The 27,072-nt window shown below is 28.2% G+C and overlaps 3 protein-coding genes and 1 long non-coding RNA gene across 8 annotated transcripts; 2 read left to right on the top strand and 2 right to left on the bottom strand.

Moving 5' to 3' along the window:
* Positions 1-9,128: 9,128 nt before the first annotated feature.
* Positions 9,129-11,583, bottom strand: LOC130664797 (RNA-binding protein lark-like). Its single transcript, XM_057464895.1, is given in 5 exon segments — positions 9,129-9,910; positions 10,731-10,909; positions 10,912-11,016; positions 11,091-11,490; positions 11,492-11,583. Coding segments are annotated over 5 exon segments (825 nt in total). The 5' UTR covers positions 11,581-11,583; the 3' UTR covers positions 9,129-9,858.
* Positions 11,584-14,384: 2,801 nt separating this feature from the next.
* LOC130665029 (ubiquitin-conjugating enzyme E2 T-like) lies at positions 14,385-17,151 on the top strand. Its single transcript, XM_057465272.1, has 2 exons — positions 14,385-14,520; positions 14,597-17,151. The coding sequence occupies exon 2, from the start codon at positions 14,608-14,610 to the stop codon at positions 15,070-15,072; it is 465 nt and encodes a 154-aa protein (XP_057321255.1). The 5' UTR covers positions 14,385-14,520; positions 14,597-14,607; the 3' UTR covers positions 15,073-17,151.
* A 130-nt stretch (positions 17,152-17,281) lies between these two features.
* On the bottom strand, positions 17,282-23,452 carry LOC130665027 (uncharacterized). Of its 5 annotated transcripts, none has more exons than XM_057465271.1 (3): positions 23,435-23,452; positions 22,485-22,949; positions 17,282-20,825 (listed from the first exon to the last, which is right to left on the bottom strand). In XM_057465271.1, the coding sequence occupies exons 2-3, from the start codon at positions 22,927-22,929 to the stop codon at positions 19,810-19,812; spliced, it is 1,461 nt and encodes a 486-aa protein (XP_057321254.1). In that variant the 5' UTR covers positions 22,930-22,949; positions 23,435-23,452; the 3' UTR covers positions 17,282-19,809. The 5 variants fall into 5 exon arrangements, with proteins under 5 accessions (XP_057321254.1, XP_057321251.1, XP_057321253.1 ...); XM_057465268.1 differs by having other exon boundaries at positions 23,331-23,450; XM_057465270.1 differs by lacking the exon at positions 23,435-23,452 and adding an exon at positions 23,017-23,296.
* On the top strand, positions 22,745-26,500 carry LOC130665030 (uncharacterized). Its single transcript, XR_008989501.1, has 3 exons — positions 22,745-22,883; positions 23,411-23,566; positions 25,911-26,500. It is a non-coding gene; the product is annotated as an uncharacterized LOC130665030 (long non-coding RNA).
* The last annotated feature ends 572 nt before the right edge of the window (positions 26,501-27,072 follow it).

Below are 27,072 nucleotides of genomic sequence, written 5' to 3'. Positions count from 1 at the left end.
TAACTTCCAGGGTCAACCGATAGACAGACTTTTTTTTTTTGTAATTTATGTCATCGTTAATTATTAATTATTGAAGAGTTATGGAATATATACAAGTGACTAAAAGTGAAATTTTCGAGTAACTTTTTATATCTTTTTCAATGTATGAAATATACACAAGCATTGCATTGTAGAAATAGATAATAGATTAAAATCGAAAAATAGTACAGTCAAACAAGGATTTTAAATACATTCTGATGTAAAAAAAACTTGAAAAATGTTAAAATTTTGTAGAGTTTTCCGAAACAATATAAACAACGAGAAAAAAAATTGTTACCGGCAAAAACTCCTGAACAACTATTTTTCGTTCAACTAGCACTGGCTGCCTGAGCACAAGCGGTTCTCACAGCGCGGCTCTATCCAATGTTGTTACATCGTGGCCGCGCTCTCATATCTCATCGAGTCAGACTGTGAGAATCGCTTGAGCTGAAGCAGCTAGTGCGAGTTGAATGAAAAACTCTGAAAAGTTTAGAACATTACAATTTCGTCGTTGTTAAGGATTCTCCGATTTTGTTTTACGCTACGATTTTTTTCCTAGAATCAAAAAGTTTTTAAAAAAACCAGTAATTTTGCGAATTGAGCTATCGAGCTCCGCCAGAGCTAAAAAGAAGCATCGTTCTATTCCCTACCAAAATATTTGCATATCTAACTGAGTAAATCAGGTGATAAAGACCAAAATTACTATACGAAAATATTGATAATTGTTATAGATTTGTCCTTGTTTAATGTGTCCATTATTGGACAAATGCTGAGAATTTAAAAAAAAAATTCTTTTAACCATAAAACAATGAGTGTAGAAGAAATTTAATTTGAATTCCCAGCATCTGTCCAAAAATGGACCAAACGAAATCTTTTTTTTTTTCATTTTATTCATTTTTGAGTATGGTTTTCAGAAAAAAATACAAAAAAATTATTCAGAGGGTCCTTCTATTTTTTAACTTGATTTTTCGAAAAAAATTCAAATTATTTCAATGCTTAACATTTAAATTTATTGTTTTTTCTATTTAAAAGTTCTCTGAGCACTCACAAAAATTTTAAGCATGGTGTTATGAGAAATAAGGCTACTTGAAAAAAAAATTTTTTTTTAATTGGAAAAAAATATATAAATCGAAAAAACATCACTCTGAAAAAATCTGTCCAAGTTTTATATAAAAAAAAAAATCAACAATCAAAAATGGTAAACATCGAAAAATTTTTGATGGGGAGAAACGTTTTTGATGCGGTAGAAAAAGAGAAAACATTTGCAGCCAGATCTAAAGAGGTGGGGTTCAAAAGTGGTCGATTCGGCGTGGAATGCTCCATATATACTGTATATGTATATTTATTAGGGTGCGTCATTTCCTTGCAACAATTTTTTTTTTAAAGTGCATGTAGAAAAAATCATAGTTCAACACAAAAAAAAATTTTTCGCGCAAGACAAAAAATTCTATGTCGTTTACAGACCTAGCTCATTGAAAAATTCGATTTTCCCATTTAAATAACACAGGAAAAATTTTTTTTTAGCATTAAGTATTATTAACTCATTAAACAAATCGATAGATCGAATAGACTACTACATATTTTTGTATGAAATTGAACGTTCTACAAAAAAGGTCTCTTCTCATTTTTCGATAAAACCATTTGTTCAAAAGTTATTGGAGCTCGAAGTAAAGTTGTAGATCTTTTTACTTTACCGGTGAAACTTTCAAACTTATCACAAAATGTTGTGGGATCTTTTTTGTTGACAAATTTATTCTCTACAAATTATTATCTGTAAATTTTTTTCAAATTCCGCATCGTTTTCTAGTTATTTCCATTTTAATTCCAAGCTCTTGAAATCGATCAGAACCACTTATCTTGCGCGAAAATTTTTTTTTTGTGTTGAACTATGATTTTTTCTACATGCACTTGAAAAAAAAAATGTTGCAAGGAAATGACGCACTCTAATATATATATTAGAGTATTTCGAAATAAAAAATTTGTTTTCTTGTGGTCTCAAAAGCTGATTTTAAATATCTACAAAAAAATCTTCCCTAAATAGCAGTTGAAATCTCAATCCTACTAAGAACTCAACGAATTTCATTTCCCTCTTTGAATTGCATGTAAAAAATAGTTTTTGGGATTTTTTAAAATAAAAGTATTGAAAAATTTTTCTCCAATTGTTCTCTTCGTACAACTATGTTCATTTATAAAAATTTTGTGTAGTTTAATGAATTCATGCAACTAATCTGTTTTACATTTTCATTCGGCTATATTTTCGATCACAAATAAAGTCATAAGTCATAATTAAAAGTATTAGCCTTCCAATTATATTAAATTTTATTTTACGGAAATCTTATTTTAAAAAATATTTTTACGTTAGACTTGATTGAAAAGTTTTGTTCAGTTCCCGCTCTGCCCCCAATTTTTGATTTTTCCAATTTTAATGGACGCAGCATAATGAAGTGAAAATAAGTATCAAGGGTCTAAAAAGAAGTAAACGCATTAAAAAAATTAATCATATTATAATTATTTCCCTTAAGGGGTCCGCTCTGCCCCCCCCCCTTCCCCTACAAGAGAGATGCAACTCGATTGACATATCGCGTGCCAAAAGGTAAAAGGGCGCATTGCTACAGGTTAGTAGGGAATTCTGCTGAAAGGGCGCATAAAAAAATTTTTTTTTGCCATTCACTTTAAAATTTTTCGAAACGCAAAGATCTGCAAAAAAAAAAATTTGGGCATCCTTGAGCTAGAAGGGCGTATCTCAAGACATACGCCCTTTTAGCTTTTGAAAAGTAGTGCCTAAAGGTAAAAGGGCGCATAAAAAAAAATCAAGTTTTTATACAAAATACCGATAAATAGTTTCACAAGAAGAGTTAGATGAAAAAAACAGTCTCCTAAACTTTTTTTTTCAAAATTTATTAACAATAAAATTATTAAAAAAAAAAAGTAAAACATCAAATTTTTAATTAAATAAAAAATTTTCATAAAGATTATAAAAAATAAAAATTTGCTGATTTTTTTTTAATTAGTGTTTTGGAATATGGATTCGTCATAAATCAGAATAATATGAAAAAAAAAAAAAAAAAAAAAAAAAAAAAAAATTCAAGGCACTAAATAATGAAGAAATAATTATTTCGAAATTTCCCGCCTTAGTCGCCATACCGGATATTGCTGCTTTTTTTTTCAATTTAGTATAAGAATTTTAAAACACTATTATAAACTCTAATAATTAACTGTGAAATAAAATAACATTAATACAATCACGTGTATTTTGTAATTTTTGTAGATATATTTTTAACTGTAATATTGAAGAAAGTATTAGTTAAAATATACCTTTTTGACTGCAGCATTTTTTTTTTTTTTTTTTTTTTTTTTTTTTTTTTTCATTTTTAGACTTCGGCTAAGCTTTTTGGTACTTGTTTACAATCACTCCTCCACCTGTTTGTATCAAGCAAAAAACCAAAATTATGCAAATTGCCAAGAGACTTGTTTCATTCTCTGGCATTTGTCGGCGCATTAAAGATGTGTTTGCTTATTTAGGTGTTATTTAAGCATTAATAAATTGTACATGTGTACCATAGGTATAAATTAGCTTGATTTCAAGATTAAGTTTGAAATTTTTCTGTTCCGTGCTACCCTGCACCATTTGACATATTTTTCTTTTTATTCTATGTATTGACTCTTAAGTCAACCACCAAAACTTAAGGTATATGCCTATTTGCCATAATTTCTGTAGTTTCGTCCTAAGTACGTTAACGGACTCGTCAGTAAGGCTATGTTAACGCACTCATGCCTTAGACTACATCTCTTACTAGTACGGGCCGGCGTAAAACTGTGTTGCGAGCTTCAGTCAGACACTATACTAGCAAAGGAAGGCGGATACCGTCCAAACTACTTGCAACAAAGTGCTAGGTGAGCTGTTGTACACCGTTAGTGTATTGAAATAACAGAAATATGTCAATTTTCCACTATACAAGAGCTCAAAAAATATTTTAACTCTTAGTTAGACCTTTCTATCGCCACCGTCCATCTTACGGTATTAATAAAATTAATTATTAGTATTTATTAGAAATTTATTAAATTTATTTTGGAAAATCAACATGATTTTTGTCATTTTTGATCAATTTTGCACACTTTAGTTACAAGGTTCGGATAGATATCTTGTGTTATAGACATAAATACATACAGAAAATTCTTTCCGCCGTGTAGCAGAACACGTGGAAAAAGTTTAATTATAGATCTTTAATGTGTAAGCACTTGGAACTTTAGAAAATGTGTGGAGGAGTGATTGCCAACAATTACCAGCTTTTTAATCAATTTTTCAGAAAAAAAAATTTATACGCCCTTTTACCTTTTGGTCACAAAATTTTGGATTCCTAAAGCTAAAAGGGCGCATAATCAAAGATATACGCCCTTTTACCTTTGGGAAAACAATGTTTGATTTTCAAGCGTAGAAAATGTTTACTAATCGATTGGCGATGAAAAAAAAATTTATGCGCCCTTTTACCTTTGCGAAGGTAAAAGGGCGTATACATTGATATGCGCCCTTTTGCCTTTTGGCACGCGACATGTATTTATTATGTTAATCACAATTTATATAAAAGAATTATTTAAGTCTTAAGACTCTGGTTTTTAATAAAAAACTAACGTGTTTGAGAAAATTAAATTCTTCGAGTATCATTTCATTAATTGAACTATTGAATTTATTTACTGAAATGTTTAAATGATTAATCATTTTTTAAAGGCATTTATAAAGTCAATTATTTAATATAATTAATAAAAATTCAAACGCTTAATTTATTATTATAAATTACTGCAAAGATTTTATTTTAATTGTATTATTTTTAATCATTGAAGAATAAAATTCGAAACAAAATAATCGGAAATAATTTAAATGAGACCATTTTAAAAGTTATTTCTCGTAAAAATGCGTCAACAATTTTTTACGAGGTTTTTTTTACAATATACAATAAGAATTCAATAATTAATTAATAATATATAAATTTATCATATTGTTTACTATAGATTTTGTTTTTATAATTTAAAATCGTTTTTTGCTTAAACGTCATTTTCGTCAAATAAATCGTTTTTTTTTTTATCTTACAATCTTTTTATTTACTTTATTTTGTTTAAGCTAAAGAAAGGGAATTGCTTACACAAGGGCTCAAAAACGATTAAAATTAAAATCGGTATTATTTATTGATTTTGTTTCTTCCTAAATATTTACCTGTAGGAAATGTAAACCATACTGTGTTCTTATGTTTTTTTTTTTTTAAGTTTAATTAAATTGTTATTATAATACACAATATTTACAAGGTCGTTTAAAATGATAATTGAAAATTTAAGCGTAATATATAAAAAAAGAAAAAAGATAATAATCATAACTCAGAGTAATACTAATATTATTAATAAAATAGGAAAGTTATTGTTAAAATTTATTTTCACTTCACGACATTAAGTGTGAAAAGGAGATTGTTGCCTTATCTATACATCTCGATATTTATTTATTATTTATATCACAATTAAAAAAATTCACGTAAATGAGAAAAGAAATCCGAGCTTTTAGAGATTTATAAAAAAAAATTTATATATTTTTTTTTTAAATCAAAGATATTACTTTTTAAATTTCAAGCTCGTTATCTATAATTTAAAAAAAAAAGAAGACGGACTTGTAATATTTTTTTCTCGCTTACTTTCGTATCATTTCATATTTTTTTTCATCTTCGATTATTCACATTGTAAATTTTACACAAAACAAAAAGATGAATTAAAAAAAAAATTATTTTTAGCATGTAATTGGTGACGATTAAAACAAAAAATATTTCAAGTAAAGCACAATGAAAGTAAATGAAAATCGAGGATATTATTAAATTTCACTGTCATTAAATGTCATAATGTTTAAATGACGTCATCTATAACTTTCTACATGTCAAGAAAAAAAAAATAATAATGAAACACAAGGATGTATATAGAAATCAAAACAAAAAAAAAAATCCTATTCATTAAACTCGATATTTAATGTATTTATATGTGTATATATAGCATTCTTTCTTTTATTAAAATTAATCCTAAAGAAGTTAGCCAAGATATTATCTGCTGTGTTTACTATTATGAATTTACTAAAACAATATTTATCTTCCCCTAGACGTATATACCATCACGAATTCTACCATTATTATTATTATTATTATTTGACGTTGAATTAATACTAATTAAATTGAAAACTAGTGTAACAATAAGCAACTATCTAATAGCTCTATACTTGGAATTGAATGCTTTTAAATTTAATTAGAATCAATTTCATGTCAAAGTATCAAGTATACGGCGATTCTATCAATTATGTATTATTAAATTATAATGGATCGTGTAGTGAACAGTTCTGATAATTTTAACATTTCATTCTTTAGCGAATTATTGTAATTTGACTCTTAACAGTCATATAGGATTTAGACCAAGATATTTTACATTTAAAATTACGGTTGCTAATAATTAATCACTTCGAGGTTAAATTTTTTGTTTAATAAAAAATCCCGAAATGGGAATTACAGATCATTTTTCAAAATTAATGATTCGAAGCTTGAATGACTCATTGAAAATGTACTTAATAATCCACTATTATTTTTGGAACCCTGGTTAAAATATCTATAGGATAGAGGTATAGGTCGCAGCTGGAAAAATTTAAATAATATAATTTATAAAGTACGCAATGACATCATCAATTTTTAAAATTTCTTCTAAGATACTTGGATTGAATTTTATCTATGAAATTTTTTTTAATACTTTGACGTTAATTTAAATCAAGTATTAAGCCTCAGCAAATGGTGTAGTGACTAATTCTTATAATTAAAAATTCCAAATATCTCAGTAACTATTAGTTTTAAAAAATAAAATTAAAACATCTATTTTGCAGAAAATTCAATGCGCTACAAAAAAGGTTTTGTGAAATTTTTTGAAAACTCAATATTTATATAGATGTTTTTAAAAAACCAACCACACTCTTTTAAAATAATTTTTCAATTTCTGATGGATAGTTTTTTACTTATTTACTAAAATAAATATATTTTTTGAAAAGTTAAATTTTTTTATTGATTATAGGATAGAAGTACCATTTGCGGCCATTGTTCCATTTTTGGACATTTAATACCTTATGTTAATTAATGAAAAAGAGCAAAATAAAATTTCTATTTTAATGGTGGGATAAAAGTATTTTTAAATAAATTAAAAAAATTAATCTTATTATTGCGTTTTTTAAAGATTATTTTATTTACATTTTTCAAATGTCCAAAACTGGCCCTAAAGTGGCCAAAAACGATACCTTTACCCTACGCCAAATTAATTTTATTTCCCATAAATTTGCTTAAAGATTTAGTTTAAAATATTTTAAAAATTATTCAAGTCAAATCTCTTTATAAGCAAAAAAAAGACCCCCTTGTAACCGTTATGATTTATACCGGAAGTGTAACTATGGGAATTCAATATGATAATGATAAAAATTAGAATATGTATAAATAATTACTAACCGTATGTGCAAGATTATTAGCACTATTTTGAGCAGCAGCCGCAGCGGCTGCTAAAGATGGTGTCAGTTGTCTTCTGGGTGGTGGAGCTGCAGCTTGTGGTGGTGCTTGAGGCAGTATCCCTGCTGGATAAACTCATGGACCAACTCTATAATGCAATTATCTTTAGCAAGAATTACATTATCTGTCTGTTTTCATTTACTTTTGGCATCTTGGACATTTTCAACGCGATTTCTTTCCGGTCCGTAGTACCCAAGTCATCTATGTCAATTTTTTTTTTAAATTTCCTACAACTCAAATATTTTTAATATCAACTTTAAATTTAAAAAAAAAAAGCGGGATTTTAAATTTTTAATTTCAAAATTCAAAACTGATCGACTTTTACCTCTATTATGTAAATTCTTTTTTAAAATTTCCTACAATTCAAATATATTTAAATGTCAATTTTAAATATTAAAAAAAAAGCGGGATTTTCAATTTTTCATTTAAAATCCAAAATTAAGCAGATTTTAATTCAATTACTAAAAATTTATTAATAATTTCTTTTAAGTTTCCAACATAAATTCCGTTTTTTTAAAAAAATTTCAGTGATAAATTTTACTTACAATTTTAAAAAATTAAATTATTGAATACTTTACCTTTATAACTGAAAAATTAAAAGTATTTTCAATTATATAATGTTTGGAGACTATTATCTTAATGATTAAAAGATTACTTCCAATAAAATCCTTTTTCTTTCTTAGAATTCAAGAGTTCAGTGGTGAATCTTTTGTATACGAGTAACATAAATTAAATTAAATTAAAAAATAATTAGGAAAATAATAAGACATTTATTAATTTTTATTTTATTACTTTATTAAAGATTAAGCTCTGTTATAACATGAGACGTTAAAAAAATTTAATTACAATTTTCCGGATCACAAAATTTTATTTAATTTTTTTGAAATGTAAAGAAAAGAAGTTTGATTTTACTGCTATTAGATCTCTAAGCCTACCGTTACAATTCAGTACAATTTCCGTTTGTTTGATTTATTAATAAATAATTAAAGTTTATTATTTATTTATTAATTACATCATTTGTTGAAAAACATTACGTCAATTCACATACATTTTGAATTCATTGGCCCAAAGAATTATTCGCGGGAATAAGAACACGATTACTATACAATTATTTTTATTTTTAAACCATTAAATTAATAAAATGATTAAAATTTCTTAATTATGCGTCACAATATTTTTTTTACATCATTAACGATAACAATAAACGACTGGTATTATTTTTTACATTCGATTCTGTAAAAGTTTTTTAAAAATTTTAATTATAATTAATTTAACCGGACGGTCAACGTTACCGAAGTTTCTACAATTGAAAAAAAAATTGCGGTCAAAAAAAAAAAAAAAAAAGAATTAAAGGTCAAGAATTTGATAATTTTTTTTATTGATAATTAAAAAAATCGTGTTTTAAAATAATTAAATTAAAATTTTCGTCAGTTAATAAAAAAAAAAAAAAATAGAAAATTTGAATTAAAAATAAAAAATCAAATTCCGATTAATCAAATAAGTAACTTAAAAATTTTCAAAATCCATTCAATCATTTATTATGAATTCATTAATTAGTATCATTATTAATAATCATCCTTAGTCCTTATCTAATTTATAGAAATAATTACACGCAGTTATAATTTATTCTAAAATTGTTAATGTATTAATTTTTTGCTTTTCCTTTTTTATTAATTATCGCATTTGTTTTAATCCAGTTAGCATACCAACGGCACTTGTTCATATACATATATCTATGTATTGATCAGTATATTATTATTATTATTATATATATATATTTAAAAAAAAAATGTGAATCGTGAATCCATTTGAATTTAATTTATTTCTTGATAAACTTTAAACTGATTAAATAATCCTGGGTAATTTTGAAAGTGATCTTCGCGCGTGACGGTCAATGTGTTTTAGTTAAATGATTATTATTATTATTTCTTAAAAATCATACTGATAATAATTATTATTAATATTCGTTGTATCATCACGGAATCCCGAGGGCTTCCTGCATAATCTGTGCAACGGGTGTGCGGATGACGGCGACCAAGACGAGGACAAAAGGACAACTTAGACGACGACGACGACGCAGTAGACAACAACGACGTAGGCACAGACGATCGGACACAACAGATGTCTCGATCACTCATTGAGTCTCATAGATTGATTGATTGATTGTTTGGTTATCTGACGATTAATGGCATAGAGTTACTATCAGAATCATAGTCAGACTGAAACCGACGACGGCAACAGACCGAGATCATCACCGATCATCCGATCACGACGACTATCTTTAGTAGGGTGCGAATCGGCGCGACGGCGATGGTCCACGGATTCCCGGTTTGCTAACGAAAAAATAATTTTTTTATAAATTTTTATGCGTAGATTATTTTATATTTTACACGATTGCCGTAACCGGCAATTCATTTTCGAAAATTTTTTTAAATAAATTCATTATTTATAAATATAATTACAATTAAATAATAATGCAATACATCAATACGTTATATTTTTTTTCAGCGTTAGGATTTTAAATCAAGATAAAATAGGACTGAACAAAATGGCCCATCTTCAACTCCTTATTTTTTTTTTTAAATTAAAAAATTTAAATAATTAATTTTTTAAGGAGTCAAAGATTAAAAAAAAAAATAAATTAGCAAATTACTTCTAAAAAATTAAAAGAAAAAAAATGCGAGGTAAAATGTATAAAAATAAAGTAGGAAAGTCGACTCTTCTCCACGTCGGACAATCCGATATAAATAATCAGTCATGCGATGAAAAATAAAAAATATTTATTATAAAATAAATATTTATTTAAAATAATAATAATTCTTATCCACACTACATTTTATCAAATAAAAATAAATAATAAATAAATAGATAAAGATTTTGTATGTAAGTGGCACCGAGAAAACGCGACGTTGAGAAAAGTTGAGCGTAGGAAAATTATTAACGAATAGGGAAACGGGATTTATTGTTTTAAAATAATTTAATTAAAAAAGTGGGAAGACAAATCACCGAATCCCAATTCGATAAATTACAAATTTTTTAAACGCGATTTGAATATTTTTTCAGTGCCGCTTTTAAATAAACTACTAATTAAATTAATTCATTATTTAAATATAGTAGACTTTTTTTTTTAGATAACGTGATGATAAAACTCACCTGAATCGTCCATTGTTACCACTAGGAGGTGGTGAACGTCTGCTGAACATACGGTAATCATTACCACGGGAGAAACCGCTGTCACACATGGTACCCATACCTAGAGCAGGCATAGGTGGCATCGGATCGCGTCTTGCGGGTAATGGAGGCATGGACATTGGTGGGAAATCCCATCCTATAACATCGAGCTGTCCATATCGCGAGGTCCGGATATTCCGGTGAATTTTCTCTCGTGCATATCCCGGGAGTCATTGAATCCTCGCCGGTCGTAGTAACTATCATACTCCTGATTAAATAAAATTCAAATAAATTCTAATCTTTTCGTTGACCACCCGAGTAATAATTTAAAAAAGAACTTACGCCGAATCCACGACCACCCATAATACGGTCTCTGAAAAATGGAGGCTGTGGAAGTGGTGGGTAAGGATCGCGACCAAACATCCTGTCTCGGAAACCGTTTCTATCAGGACCTCCACCCATACCACCCTTGGAACACTCTTTGGACCAGTGACCGCCGCGTCCGCAGCAGTAGCATTGCTCCGGGTCGCCCATACCCGGCCTCTGTCTGACCCGACTGGTAGATATCTGGTTTTTCATGGGCTGTCCGTCGACCATCTGACCATTGAGCTCCTTGATAGCGTCGTTTACATCACTCGAAGCCTCCAGATGCACAAATCCATAATTCCGTACGATGTCACACTCGACGACAGTACCGTACTTAGCAAATAGCTCCTGGACTTGTGGAGCTTTCGTATTATCTTTTAGCGGCCTCGCATTTTATCGGCTGACCATGGACTGGAGTTCCGTTTAAATTTTGAATCGCGTTTCTACCGGCTTCTTCATTCTCCATATGCTTTTCAGTTAATTCAAAATGTTATTTAAATTAGGAAATTATCAGATAAATAAATAAACAACTAAATTAAGTAAATAAATAAATACTTACGACAAATCCATAATTCTTGACGACATCACACTCGACGACTTAACCAAGATTACCCATTAATTTTAAACTTTAATCTAAATGGCCATTTTTACACTATGATCACTATGATGACTCCTTCGAGCAGCCCCTCATTTATGTATTATTTTTTCAGTAAATTATTTTTCCATTTGTTTTTCCTCTCTACTATCGCGGGAGCTTCGATCTTGAATTTTTTTTATATTTAGAGTAGTGTTTCTATAAATTCAATTAAAATCCGGAGACAACCGTTTATTAAGAGTCCTCCATGCAATGGGCTATTAATATTTAAAAAATATCTAATTGTACTGGTTCCACTGCAGAAACATCCTTCCGCTAACAGTACCTTAGACCCTTCTTTACTCAACCCCCACACTTTGTATTTAGTTTTAATATTTATTTCTCGATCCGTAAAATCAGGGTTCATTTGAAAGGTAATCCAATGTCTATGGTCTCGCGCGAGTGTTATGATATATTTTCTTTTTAATGCACTATTTTCAATTTTTTGTTGGTATTGAATGAAATTATTAGTAAAATACGAATCTAAACTGTGCAAATCTTGCTGAAGAAGGACTTTTGTCATTTTTAATTTTTAATTTAACAATTTAATTTTTAATATTTTTAATTTTTAATATTTTTAATTTTTAATTTAACTGATCCACTCGATGGCCGGTCGAGTTATGGTATTCATTTATTGTAGCATTATATATATATATATATATATATATATATTATTATTATTATTTATTGAACATAATTCTTAGAAAAAGGGATTTAATTTTGAAGGTAAACTTAAGACATTCTCAGATAATACCCCCCACCCTTAAAAGAGCAGAGAATTTAAATTTTCAAACACAGAATTGACCGCAAGTTTTCTATTGACGAGGAAGATTCAATTTATATCCAAAGATGGCGACACGAACTTTGTCTTTTCCATTCGATTTCATGGCGACTCAGAAAGTGGCGCTTGAAAGCAAATGGTATCCATACTTACCCCGCCAGTTTCCTTTAGCTTTTTTAAAACTGTCACATGAAAACAAACTTGTGTTGATACATATCATTAGAATCTTTAGCAAATTTTTATTTTCAACTTTTGCTGTAAAATGGTCTGCAAATTCGGGCAGCAGATTTCAGGTAATTTCAACATCAAATTACCGTCAATTTCAAGCTAAAATGGCTATTAGGCTATACATACCCTGATAGCCATTTTATGAATGGAGCAATTGTGGATTCTGAAAGAGCATTTAGAGAGCAATTTTTTGGTATATTATTTATTAAAGAATATTAAATCTCCGCGCCAACTTAATAGTGGTACTTAAATTTCAATAATAATTTTAAATTTTTATTTTTTAAATTTGATCCCATAGTCCAGCACAATTTTTAAATTCAATCATCTCTTATATATATTTACTTACATATAAGAGAGCATTATTATTATATATTCGGCACTCCGAAAATTTTAAAATATTAAATTAATTTTTAAAATTCAGGCTAAAGTAGTTCGGTACTCAACGAAAGAGAAGAAGGAACCCGAGATTCCCGTCAACGAACTCCAAGGATTCTTTACTGTCCAGAACCAGTAGGAAAACGGGAAACCCTACGACAAGAAGCCGTTTAGAATGAGGATTGAAGCCGGCAAAGACTAGCAGTGATGTCTGTGTGGGCAAAGCAAAAGCCAGCCCATTTGTGACGGCACTCACAGGAACATCTTCCTTAAGATAAAATTACGACCCATCAAGTTCCGGGTGAAAGAGACCAAGGACTATTGGCTTTGTAATTGTAATCAAACTTCTAATAGACCTTTCTGTGACGGTACATACACTCGGTCATCATCTTGAAATTAGTCAGAATAGCTTCCTAAGACCTCAAAACGTCAAGATCTGATAGAAATTCGATTTTCGAAAATCGAACCGAAACCAATAACTTCCCGAATTTTTGAAAATTTTCAATTTTCTTAGCGGGAAGTTAAAAAAGAGTAGAATTGTCACAGGGATGAGTTCTCGAGGGATGAATTGTCTTGGGCCCAATACCAGTATTTTTACCCTAACTGCACCAAAAAGTTAAATTCCTGCCCTGTTTAGAATTAGAGAGGGAAGAAATTCTTTCTTTTCTTTTAGAAGAAAACAAACGATAAAAATAAATGATCCTGAAATTGACAGACAATCAAAAATTATCTGATTTTTTTCCAATATCAATTACAAATAAACTAAAAATATGCACATTGAGAAAATTAACAAAACTATAGGGGCAATTTTTCTAAATATTTTTTGTTTTTATAATTTACCATTTTGAAAAAAATCAAAAAATTATTAGATGTCAACTCAATTCAGTATCATAAAAATATGCGTGTGTCGGTTTTCTCCCAGAGAAAAAAATTTAGTATTCAGATGCAGATCTGGTGAAAAACAGGCGTGTTTGCCACCCTCGCCTTTCACTTACTTCAGGCATTAGAAGTGTTAGAGATGAAATGTTTGAAAAAAAGTAAATGCTAGAATAATCGACTTACATACTAGTCAATACCGATTTCTCAATCAATATAAAGTAATTAATCTCATATTTATTTCAACAATACCCATCTGACTTATAGCGCGAAATTTAAAAATCTGTCACGTGATCAAAACAAACTTCAGGCGTCAGCACATGAAAATCTTTTTCAAATATATACAAGCAAATTTTTTACACATTCATGGCGCCACCTACAGTAACTATGATGTAATATACACAATAATATACCTCATGACCTCATGTGCTTTGTTTATAAATTAACCGCTAGCCATTATTGAGAAGATAAACAAGTAAACGTAATAATTTAAAAAAAAATTTGTATACAGGGTAAGTTACATTTTATTGTAATAAAATGATTTTATTTTAATCAGACGAACTAAAAAATTTATTTGACAATAAATAGATACTGAGAAAATGCCACGAGTAAATAATAGATTGACAAGAGAACTTGCCAAACTTACGCAAAATCCGCCAGAAGGTATAGCTTGTTATCAAAAAGATGACAAGATAAATCATTTGATCGTAACTATTTTGGGTCCAAGTGGTAGCCCGTATGAAGGCGGATTATTTAAATTAGAAGTAGAAGTTGATGATTCTTATCCATTTGAACCACCGAGAATAAAATTTCTAACGCCTGTTTACCATCCAAATATCGATAACGGTGGAAGAATTTGTATGGATTTATTAAAAATGCCACCAAACGGTAGCTGGAATCCAACATTTACATTAGAAAATATTTTTGTTGCTGTCCAATCATTACTGGGCCATCCGAATCCAGATGATCCGTTGATGCCGGCTATCGCAAATGAATATCGATTTTATAAAAGTGAATTCGAGAAGAAAGCTCGTGAGCATGTACTCAAACACGCTAATTCTTAAATACTTTTTTATAAATATATATTTTTCTATTTGCTTACTGGGAGATTGAATAATATGTTAAGTATTAAATTATATTACATCATTATTATAAGTTTTTATTATATGTAATTTACAATTAACAACAAATTAATTATTAGAATGTTTAATTTAAACAATGAGCAGATTTTTAAATAAATAAATTTAATAGCAGTAATTTCTATCACATTTTTATTCACTTTTTAACAAATATTTTATTTTACTTAAGAGGGGAAACGGGTCTGAGATACAAAAAGATCATTTTTGTGATTTTTTTTTTCAGAGTACCTTCGTTATTGAAAGTCTTGAAATTTGTGACATTATTAAGCATCAATCCAAGAATATTCTTCTAAATTTTCATAAAAAAATATTGAAAAATAAGCCAGCGGTAGTGGGGAGAGACGAGTCACTTAAAAAAAAGTCTCCATGATTGCCCTGATTAAAAATACTCATTGAAAAGTATTGAAAAAAATGGAAATTGAATACTTTTGAATAAATTCTATTCCACAAGGTTTTAATCTGGACATAAAATTAATACTTTTCAATTATATTAAATCTAAAAATAATATAAGAATTTCTAAACTTCCAAAGAATTGAAAAGATTCGAATCAATTGATATTTTTAATCTTTCTGAATCCTCGTCAATAACAAAAAATGTTCGAATTTTAGGGTCACGAGTAGTATTGAAAAAAATTCGAATAAATTGACAGTTTTCGATGTTTCTAAATCTTCCTCAATACCAAAATAGTTCCATACTTCGGGGTAAGAGTTGGATTGAAAAAGATTCAAATGAATTGACATTTTCAATCTTTCTGAGTACTTCTCAATAACAAAATAATTTCACAATTTGAGTCACGTGTGGGATTGAAAAAAATTCAAATGAATTGACAGTTTTTAATCTTTCTGAATTTCCCTCAATACTAAAATAGTTCCATATTTCCAATTATGGCTTGAACTTAAATAATTAAAATGAATTGACATTTTCCAATCTTTCTGAATCTGTTTTTAAAATGATGACAGATTGAATTCTTTTCAAGACTTTTGAATTCCATTATAAGAATTAGAAAGTATTCAAACGATCGAAATTTAAATTCCATGCAATATTTTTCAAAATCTCCGTATGGATTGAAAAGAATTGAAATAATTTTCAATACTTTTCAATGAGCATTTTTAATCAGAGTGCCTCATCTGAAATCAAAAAACCAAAAAGATTTCTTTAGTACATAAGTTTATCTTGGATTTGAACGAAAGAATAAACAAAATATTCATTTTTGATAAAGGTGCAATAAAAGAACTCTGATTTTTACCAAAAATTGCTCCTTTTGTTTAATTAAAAAATAAGTAGTTATTGAAAAAAGAAATCCTTCGTTCAAATCCAAGATAAACTTATGTACTAAAGAAACCTTCTGGTTTTTTGATTTCAGATGAAGCAGTCATGAGTTATCCTGCCTACGGCATAGAGACTTTTTTTGAGGTGACTCGTCTCTCCCCACTACCACTGGCTTATTTTTCAATATTTTTTTATGAAAATTTAGCAGAACATTCTTGGAGTGATGCTTAATAATGTCACAAACTTTAAGAATTTTAATAACGAAGGCACTCTAAAAAAAAAATCACAAAAATACCCTCTTTTTTTGTCTCAGACCCGTTTCCCACTTAAAATCAAAACTGTTTAATTTAATTATAATACTTAAATATAAACAGTTTTAATATTTAAATAATTAAGCAAAACAAAGTATTTTTTAATTTTTTAAGTAATAAATTATGTTTATTTAAATAATTTTTCATTTTCTCGACGCCTTAAGTGATTAAGTATTCGTTCTTTTGGAATGTTGATAGATATTACAAAAATGATATTTATTTATATATATATATATAGGCACAGAGCAAAAGGCAGTGAATAGTTATTATTAATACATATGATTATGAAAAACAAAAAATAGAATAGAAGCTTTATTTTACATGAGTGTAAATGTAACAGACATACGACAATTATTTAATTACATATAAAAAAATTAAACAATTAAAATAATAAAATTTTTAAAAATGCATGCACTGAATTTTGAATTGTCTAAAAATGCATTTTTTATTTTTATTTTATAAACATTTTTATTTACTATTTCTAAGTTTTTAAAATTGTCAGATGTCCGCTCACTTTACTATCGTTTATTTTACAAGATAATTTTTTTTTATAAATATACCCAAGTAGCACAGACACACTTTCGAGATGTCATAAAGGCGTCTTAAAAAAGACCGTTGATTTTCCCATGAAACAATTTCCATCAAAAGTTGCTGGTCAAGACACTGATCGCAATCTCTTGATAGGTACTACATGGACTTGCCCAAAATAACGTATAGAAGACAATTTAGTAGTGGACTTGTAGTATTTTTATGAAAATATCTAGGGAAAGACCACTGGGTGTCTACGACTTTATATACCTATCAATTGATCGCAAGATATTAATCAGAGTGGCCCCAAACTGGGAATATTGGAAATTTAATGCTACCGGGAAATGTCAGAGGATTTCGAAAAGTATCCGGGAATTTAATTGCGACAGTTATAAATTTTAAATTTTTCAATAATACACCAGTCAAAAAAATTAAGGGATATTAAAAAAATCTCAAATTTTTAAGTGATCTTCTACGGGTTGTAACTCGAGAGAAAATTGTCGTACAACAAAAACAAAAAAGACAAATTGTAGCTTCAAGAGTCTAGTTTTCTGATGTGGTCTTAAAATTTTTTACTATGCATGGTCCTAGAGTAATCCTAAGAAAACCATCGAAAAAAAAATTTTCCAAATTCTTGCTCGTCTAAAAATGGTCTCTGGGCTTGAATAAATTTCTTCGAGTTACAACCTGGGGAAAATCACTTAAAAATTTGAAATTTTTTTAATATCCCTTAATTTTTGTGACTGTGTATTTTGAATTTATTTTAATCATAAAATTTCTTATTAAATATTTCAACATCGAATAATCTAAAGTAGACCATATTAATTTATTTTATTGACTTTTTTTTTATTTCTCTTATGATTTAATCACCAAATTTAATTATCGACACTGAAAATATAATGGAAACTTTGAATATCTTAATGATACCAATAAAATTTCTGAATCAGGGAAAAATGTGAAAAACTTTACTAGAAAAACCGGGAAATAGGGAATTTTTAAATCATTTCTTTGTGGCCACCCTAATTAATGCAAGATTCTAAGACGAGATTTTGTAGGACTTGCACATGATATTGAACAAAAAAATATTGAAGATGTCTTGCTCATGTGTTAGTAAAGTTATTTACGCGTATTTTGTACCAGAAATTACTTGCAGACATTAACGCATATCTTGGCTAGATCTGCTTCAGCGTCATATTTTATCATTAATATATCTCACTCCTACCCCAGGATAATATGACACTTCTCGAGCAAATCTGGCACAAGATTAGCTCAAGTCACTGTACCAATGCACCTTGAGCAAGATATATTCAATATTCTTGCGCGCTTCTTGAAGTACACAATTTTGGTTCCATGACAACTGATCCCCGGCAAGTAATCACACGATAATTGATCCCACAGACAACTGACCCCACTGACGAATTTATAAAATAATCAATTATTAATTAATTACTATGACATGAGTAATTAAAATTCACTGTTGTAAACACAAATTAGTTGTTGATAAAAATCAATTAACGATCAATTGTTGATGGGATCAGATGTCAATGGGATCAATTTGTAGGGATCACTTGTGGTATAAAATTGTTGGGATCAGTTGACGGCACACCATAAAAACATAGACAACTAGTGTACTTGTGACCAGGCTTGGGCAAGATTGCTACAAGATTATTCTGTATCTGAGGTATTCCTCAAAGCCAATTTTTTTTTAAAATATATCAGACATATAAATGTTGGTCTTGGAGTCGTAGAAAATTTTCGTTCTTTTTAGTCATGTGACATAAGTTAAAAAAAAATAATTAAACTATAAAGACGATTATATTTCATATTGCCGACTTGTAGATATATTTTTTATGAAAAACACCTAACATAAATTAGATTAATTTCTCATGTTCATAAAAGTTTATCTAATTGACAAGTTCTACAGATTACTTATTTGGTAAATATTTATAATTTACTTTCAGCCGGTTTTCGTGCCATGACGTCATCAATTTTCATTATCTTATCAGTATTTCGCGCCCTTATCGATATGCCGACACAGATTTTATTTGCTGTCTTAGTCGCAAAGCCAAGTGTACTACTTGGGATATTGATATGTATAACTTTTTTTTTATATATAATTTGGAATTTTAAAGTAAAATCTTCGATTAAAGAAAAAAAAAATATAAATTTGAAGAATTTTTTATTTAGAAATATTTGTACTTCATTTTCCTGAATGATATGAGATATTATTTTATATATTTGTATGTATATATAATAATTTGAGCGGTAGAAATTTAAATACTTTTTGCAAAATTGCCATAAAATTCATTTAATAAATATAAATATTTGGTAAATCGTAAACTTTAGATAATTTACGAAAATTAATTTTCTTTACTTATATTTTTTTAAATATTCAAAAAAAAATTTACTATACTTGGCACTATAACTTTTACCATAAAAAATAGGCCAATTGAAATAATTATCACGGAGGCCATAATAATAATAATAATAATACAATTTTTTTTTTAAACGTAACAAAGCGAATTAGCGTATTTATAAAATTTTCTATATATTTTATCGCATGACCATATAAATGTCTTCTTCATGAGAGACAATTTTTTTGTTTTCCTGTTCTACAACAATGTCTTTGGGCCTCGGAGACATTGGAACATAATCAGAGTGTTCGGAGGTCGTGTTAATTGGCATTAAAATTTTTTGCTGAGGAGATCCCGTTATGTCACTTGATGTCAATGATTTAAAATTTTCCTCATGATGTAACTCGTCGTCACTAAATATCCCACTTTTAGAAGAGTCTGAACCACAACGTATTCGTGGCGGCAGTGGAGGTGGAATACGACTTTTGTTATAATAATTAAATTTAATGTCACTAAGATTTTCATAAACATGTAAACTATCCATGCTAAGTTTATTATCATAATTAGTCTCAACAATTTCTTCGTAAATACCCGAAGCTACTGATAAATTAGACACTCTTTTGTGTAAAGGTTCCTCGAGTTCTTCTAAACTGGCACTGATATTTGATAAATTAGCAGGCTCTGTCTCGTAAACATTGTCAACTGCTCTTATGTAATAATCTATTGTATCCTCGTTTATTTTTCTGAATGTTTTACCAGAATCACTAATCTCATTAAACACAAACTTTCCCTCACGTTCCAACCTTGGTTTTAATAATAAAAGTTCAGCATTAGCAAGACTTGAGACAACTTTACTATTAATAGTCAAATTTCCCAACTCATTGTCATTTGTAAATCTTAAGTCACCTTCGCTTAAACTTAAAGGTCGAATTATTTCAATTTTATTGCTGTGTTGTCGAGGCTCACGGCCTTGTTTTACTAAACTCTGTAATAATTGACTTGCATTTAAACAAAATATATTCAGTTCACCAATACCACCGCGAAATGATTTGGTTGTATGAATAACACAAATTCGTTTAACGTCATCTGGGTGACCAATTGTTGATAAATTAAATTGGTTCATTTCAGTCCACTCTAAATGCTCGATTATATTTCCAGTATGAACGTCTTTTATGAAAATACCGCAACGACTGGCGACCAAGTCTCCATGTAGACCTGGAAATAAATAAATATTTAGAAAATTCATTATTTTAAGGACATTCTCAGACAGTCCCACTTTTTAAAATATTCAATGACCTTGAATTGTTATAACAGATTAAAATTTTAGTCTTGGTGGCCACATTTTGGGAAAACCTGGAAATGTCAGGGAATTTCATCACATTGGAAAAATTTTTACTTGATTTTTACAATGATTTAATATTACATATGGTCAGGAAATTTTTTAATTATTTGACTGGAATTCCTGGAAAAGTCAGGGAATTATAAATATACTGAGAAAATCAGGAAAAAGTCCGGGAATGTTTTAATTATTTAATTGGAATACCTATAAAAGTCAGGAAATTGTAAATATACTGAGAAATTCAGGAAAAAGTCAGGGAATTCTTTAATTATTTGACTGGAATTCCTGGAAAAGTCAAGAAAATTATAGATATACTGAAAAATCCAGGTAAGAGTCAGGAAATTTTCTAATTATTTGACTGAAATACTTGGAAAAGATAGAGAAACGTCAGGGAATTCTTTAATTATTCGACTGGAATTCCTGAAAAACTCAGGGAATTATAAATATACTTAGAAAATCAGGGAAAAGTCAGGGAATGTTTTAATTATTTAATTGGAATACCTAGAAAAATCAGGAAATTGTAAATATACTGAGAAATTCAGGAAAAAGTCAGGGAATTCCTTAATTATTTGACTGGAATTTCTGGAAAAGTCAGGGAATTATAAATATACTGGAAAAATCAGGAAATGTTTTAATGATTTGACTGAAATACTTGGAAAAGTCAGGGAATTATAAATATACTGAAAAAAATCAGGGAATTTTTAAATTATTCGACTGGAATACCTGGAAAAGTTAGGAAACTATAAATATACCGAAAAATCCAGGAAAAAGTCAGAGAATTTCGTCACACAGCTAGAAAAATTTTTCCAATGATTTAATATTACTACATATGGTCAGGGAATTTTTTAATTATTTGACTGGAATTTCTATAAAAGTCAGGGAATTTCAGTTTCAAAAATCCGTGGTCACTATGATTAAAATTGTATTAATAAACTTCAAAACATTAAAGCATAAATTGAAAATACAAAATTTTGCCAACAGATTTTTAAAAAAATTACTCACAGTCGCTATCAATTAGGAATTATACGAAATTTGGTAAATAAATTTTAGCCTAAAAAATTTGACATTCAAAATTATAAGCCCTGAAGATTTTACTGAAATTCATTTTCTAAATTTCTTTTAACTCCTAATTGATATCAACTGTAAATATTTTTTTTTAAATCTCAGTGAAATTTTCTTGTTTCAATTAAAGCTTTACCTTTTTTTAAATCAATTTTCAAAATTTAAATTCCCTCATCAGAATTTTCATTGAAAATTTAAAAAAAGTAGCAGGCACTGTCTAAATGACATAGGGTAGAGATACCGCTTTTGATCCAGTTTTGGACACTTGAAAAATTTAAATACATTATCTTTTAAAAAGCGCAATGTCATAATTAATTTTAAAAATGTGTACACAGGAACTTTTATCACACTATTGCTATAGAAATTTTATTTTATACTTTTTCATTAATTAAAATAAAGTATTAAATGTCCAAAAATGGAGCAGTGGCCACAAATGGTACCTCTACCCTATAGTAAATATAAATATTTATTACCAGTTAAACCAGATGATCTTGAATGCGTGTTATCAACCATCGAAATATTGAAAGTTCCTTCAACAAAACGATATCTTCGAGGTTTCAATAATTCTCTAATATTAGCCATCCACCTCTGGGTTTCTGATTCAGACATTCCACTTAAATAAAGCAGCGGTTTTCTTTCTTTTGCAGGAAAAATGCCAAACGCAAACGATTTCGTTCTCGACTCTGTACGGCATATCACTGAATCCGATGGAATTTTAATAGTATTCCGGTATGCATTCAAACCATCAATAGTAAGACCACGCTCCAGTTGTACTTCAGCACCTAGACCAAGTCCTAATTTACGTACAGTGCACCAATGTCGACGCCAAGTTTTCCACGAAACAAATGACCTTTTTCTCATCAAGTTACCAGGTAATTTAGCGTCCATAAATCCACAAAGTTCTGCATAACTGTCCATAGTTTTATATTTTCCTTAAACTATTTTTTAAATTAATTATTATTTTTATTTTTAAAACAAATCGCGCGTTTTATTTATAATTTTTACATTTTAAATATTCAATTAATTATAAATATAAATTTATTTTAAAAATTAATTACTTCAGTTAAATCACAGAACATCAGAACAAAATAATCACGATACTATACTCCACATATATATAAATATAATTATATATTTATGTATATAAAGTTTAATGAACTTGATAAATTGTTTTTAAAATATTATTTATTTACAATCAGTTAAAAATAAAATTCAAAATTTTAAATATTTAATTTTGTATTAAAAAAATAAAAACAATTTTTTTGAATATAAATGAAACTTAAATATACACAAACAACAGGAGTAAGATGTTTACTAACGTAAGTAAAGTATAAACTGATGGTAGAAGTAACTAAGTACTATTTCCAACCGGAAGATTACCCCCCTCTTTTTTTTCCAGGCATCCAGTAAAACTCTACCCTACCTGTGTAAGTGCTGATGTACTGGATCGATTTACAAAACGTATACAGACGAAAGGGCAATGAAACTCCCCACTCTGTTACTTTGATTTTTCCCCCAGGTGTCGCTGATAACGTACTTGTTATCCTGGCTGTAGGTACATATATTTATATATATATATTATTTTATAAATAAAATAAGTCACGTTTCAAGCGTTCCTTTCGACTGATTTTAAATATAACACGTCCTTACTTTATTAAAGTGTCACTTTAAATTTCTTCCGTGACTTCCGGACAATTACGAACGACAAAAAAATATTTTACTTTCTAAATTAATTTTTTTACCTATTAATTACTTGCAGTATAGTCATTTAAACTTTTAAATATGTTTATTTTTTTAAAAAACTCGTAAACGTGTAATTTATTTTTAATTATTTTTTTACGCCCCCCTAATAATGAATCATATCAATGTATACTAAAATGTAATGAACTAGGGAATATTCTATGATTCATGTTCAAAACGACCTCATTGGAAATTTAGTACGATCTTGTTACATGAACATGTGTATTACTGTACATTTATTTAAAATTTAAAACTTTAATTATCTAAATAATTATGATTCTGGAGTTTACGGACAAGTAACAATTTTGTTTCAGAACTTTTTTTCAATACGTCTACAAAAAAAAAAGAAAAACTAAAAATATGCACATGTAGAAAAATAAAAGAGCTATTAGTGCAATTTTTCAAAGTATTTTTTTTTTATAATTTATCGTTTTGAAAATAAATTCAAAAATTATTAGGCGTCGGCTAACTTCAGTATCACATCAATGTTTGGATTTTTTTTTCAACAAATCGATTACAAAAAAAGAAAAATATACACGTGTAGAAAATTAAAAAAACTATTAGTGCATTTTTTCAAAATATTTTTTTTTATAATTTATCGTTTTGAAAAAAAATTCAAAAATTATTAGACGTCGACTAACTTCAGTACCAAAAATTACTGGTTTTACAGAAATAAGCAAAAACTAATATTTATTTTATTTGATATTTTGGTTCTAGATGAATATTCTCTTCAAAATATTATTTCGAATAACGTTAAAATATTATAAGTATTTTCTAACGCAGATGTTTATTATATGCTAAGTTCAAAACATGTTTTTCTTTATTGAGGAAAAGTAAACAAGTACGAAATGAATTTAATGACTCTTAGGTATACTTTAAGTTGGGTTGACGAAGGCTTGAAACCCAAGTTCTAAGTACCTGCAAGACAATGTGTTTTTCTGCATATTGTCTTCATATACTATCTTAGAAAATGAGGGACAAATTTTTAGACTATAATTTAAACGGAATAAGAATAAGTTAATCTTTACACAGAGAGAAATTTATGGTAACCGTTCCTAGTACGTTTATGAAATATCATCGCATACTGTTACGGTAATGGTTACTTATGGGATATAGGCCCATACTTTCTGGGAAAAGTTCCCATAAGTATGAAGAAAGATTCTTGAGCGCACATTTTAATAAAGATCATTTTTGATACATTTATATAAAATAATTTGTTTCAATTTGCGATTACTATACCCAAATTTCAACAATGTCAATTATAAAAAAAATTTTTTTTGATTTTGAATTCCCATAAAATTGGTGAAAATTATTAAGATATAAAAATTAATATTACAATTAAAATAGATTTGAATTTGATAATGTTTAATACATTGTAAAAACTTGCGGAGTAAATTCAGATTAAATCCGGATTGAATTCGGAGTAAATGCGAAGCGAATGACTGTATTTATTTCATCCCCTTGGAGTAAAATTCACTGCGAAGGGAAGTGAAATTGACCCCTAAAGGGGGTTTATTTTAATATTAAAACTCCGAATCGGCGTGAATGCGGATTTAAATAAAATAATCACTCCGAATTCACATCCAATTTTTTACAGTCTACTATAAATCTTTTGAATACTGCGACCCTTACCGAATTCAGAGTCAATTTTTAAACTGAATTCACTTCTTGACACAATATTTTGGAGTTTTGCAAAAAATTACTCAGCTTTTTTTTTGTAGAAACAAGCTGTCGCTTCATTCAAAAATTATAAAAGAAATAAGTAATTGAAACAAAATTTCTAATGATTTTAAAAATTTGAAACCCTCGTAAAGTCAATTAAAATGATCATGAATTAAAAATTAAAAAAAATGAAACTATAGTGTATTTTATTAACAATTGGGGTAACTAATTTTTTCCAATTGAAATTTTTTTATCGTACTTTGAATTTTTATAAACTAAATCATCTAAAATTAAATTTTTACTGATTCTTGTAACATTTAAGTATTTATTTTATTGTGATAATGTATTTCAATGTAACTTTTGATGTCTTTCAGTGCTTAATAAAGTCCAGAAACGAATATTGAAAACAAAACATTGAAAAATAAAAAGAATTCTGTCCAAATAACTGTGAATTGTTTACCATATTTATTTTATCAGCTTCAATATATTTGTTACAGAGTCCAGTTATGCTACTTCATTAGAAAGGAATGACCGAAAGAAGCCATGGAACTAGAAATTTGTCATAATTTTTAAAATCTCTAAGCCCATAAAAACGATATAAGTTACCATACAAAAAATTAAAACTTAAGTTATTAGTTTCGATTTATTCTATAGGTTCAAGCTGTCGCTTCTTTTAAGTGATAAACAAATAAGATATGGAAGTAAAATTTTTCGTTTTAAAAATTTCTAAACGAGTTCATCAATTTTTCTTATCTTCGGACTTGACCAAAGTAATTGTCTAAAAAAGTGAACGAAATTTCATTAGTGTCCGATAAAAATTATAAGTACTGTCGTCATAACGGCGCCTTGTATTTATTACACATAGATAGTGAACCAATAATATTTTTGGAACCTACTCGACAAAATAAAATGTAAAAATTTTGTAAAAGTTGCGCTATAAATACAAACGCAATAGTTATTGTTATAAAATCTATTATAAATTAATATCAATAACAATATGTATGCAAGCCGCATAATTTAAGTATAATATTAATATAAATTATAGAATTATAATAAATATACGTCATGGAAAATTTTATTATCGAAGCTCCCCATGAAATTATAAATAATTTTATTTATTTAAATTTCAATTAAAATATGTAGTATTTATTAGTTTATTTATATATCTATTAATTAGTAATTACTAACTGCAGGGAAATTATTATGAAGCATTAAAAAAAAAATTTAATGATAGTAATAATTTTAATGATTATAATACCAGTATAACGATAAAAATAATAATAATAATAACAATACTTCCCCAAGTGATCTAATGTTAACTTTTTTGTGTCAAAAAATTTAACAAAAAAAAATATTGCCATTTATTTTGCGATGTAAAAAATGTCCAGCCAAAAGTTCACTTTTTTAGTTTTCAAAAAAATAAGGCTATACTTTCGTACCCCCCACCCTTGGATTCCTCTGTAACTGTGAAAATATTTCTAATACCATAAGAAACAACGTACAATAGGTATTTTTTGGCGACTAAGAAGGGAATCTATGAAATTTTGATTTTTTTTTCTCTTTGATAACAATAATTTAAAAATAGTATATTACACACCGAGGGAAGTAAAGTAAGAAATCTCGGCTTCGCCTCGGCCAACAATTACATGTGATCTGAGG

This window comes from Microplitis mediator, chromosome 3, assembly GCF_029852145.1.
Source record: "Microplitis mediator isolate UGA2020A chromosome 3, iyMicMedi2.1, whole genome shotgun sequence".
NCBI classification, from domain to species: Eukaryota; Metazoa; Arthropoda; class Insecta; order Hymenoptera; family Braconidae; genus Microplitis; species Microplitis mediator.
The sequence above is the reverse complement of the archived record's forward strand: the minus strand, read 5'-3'. Positions and strand labels throughout refer to the sequence as shown.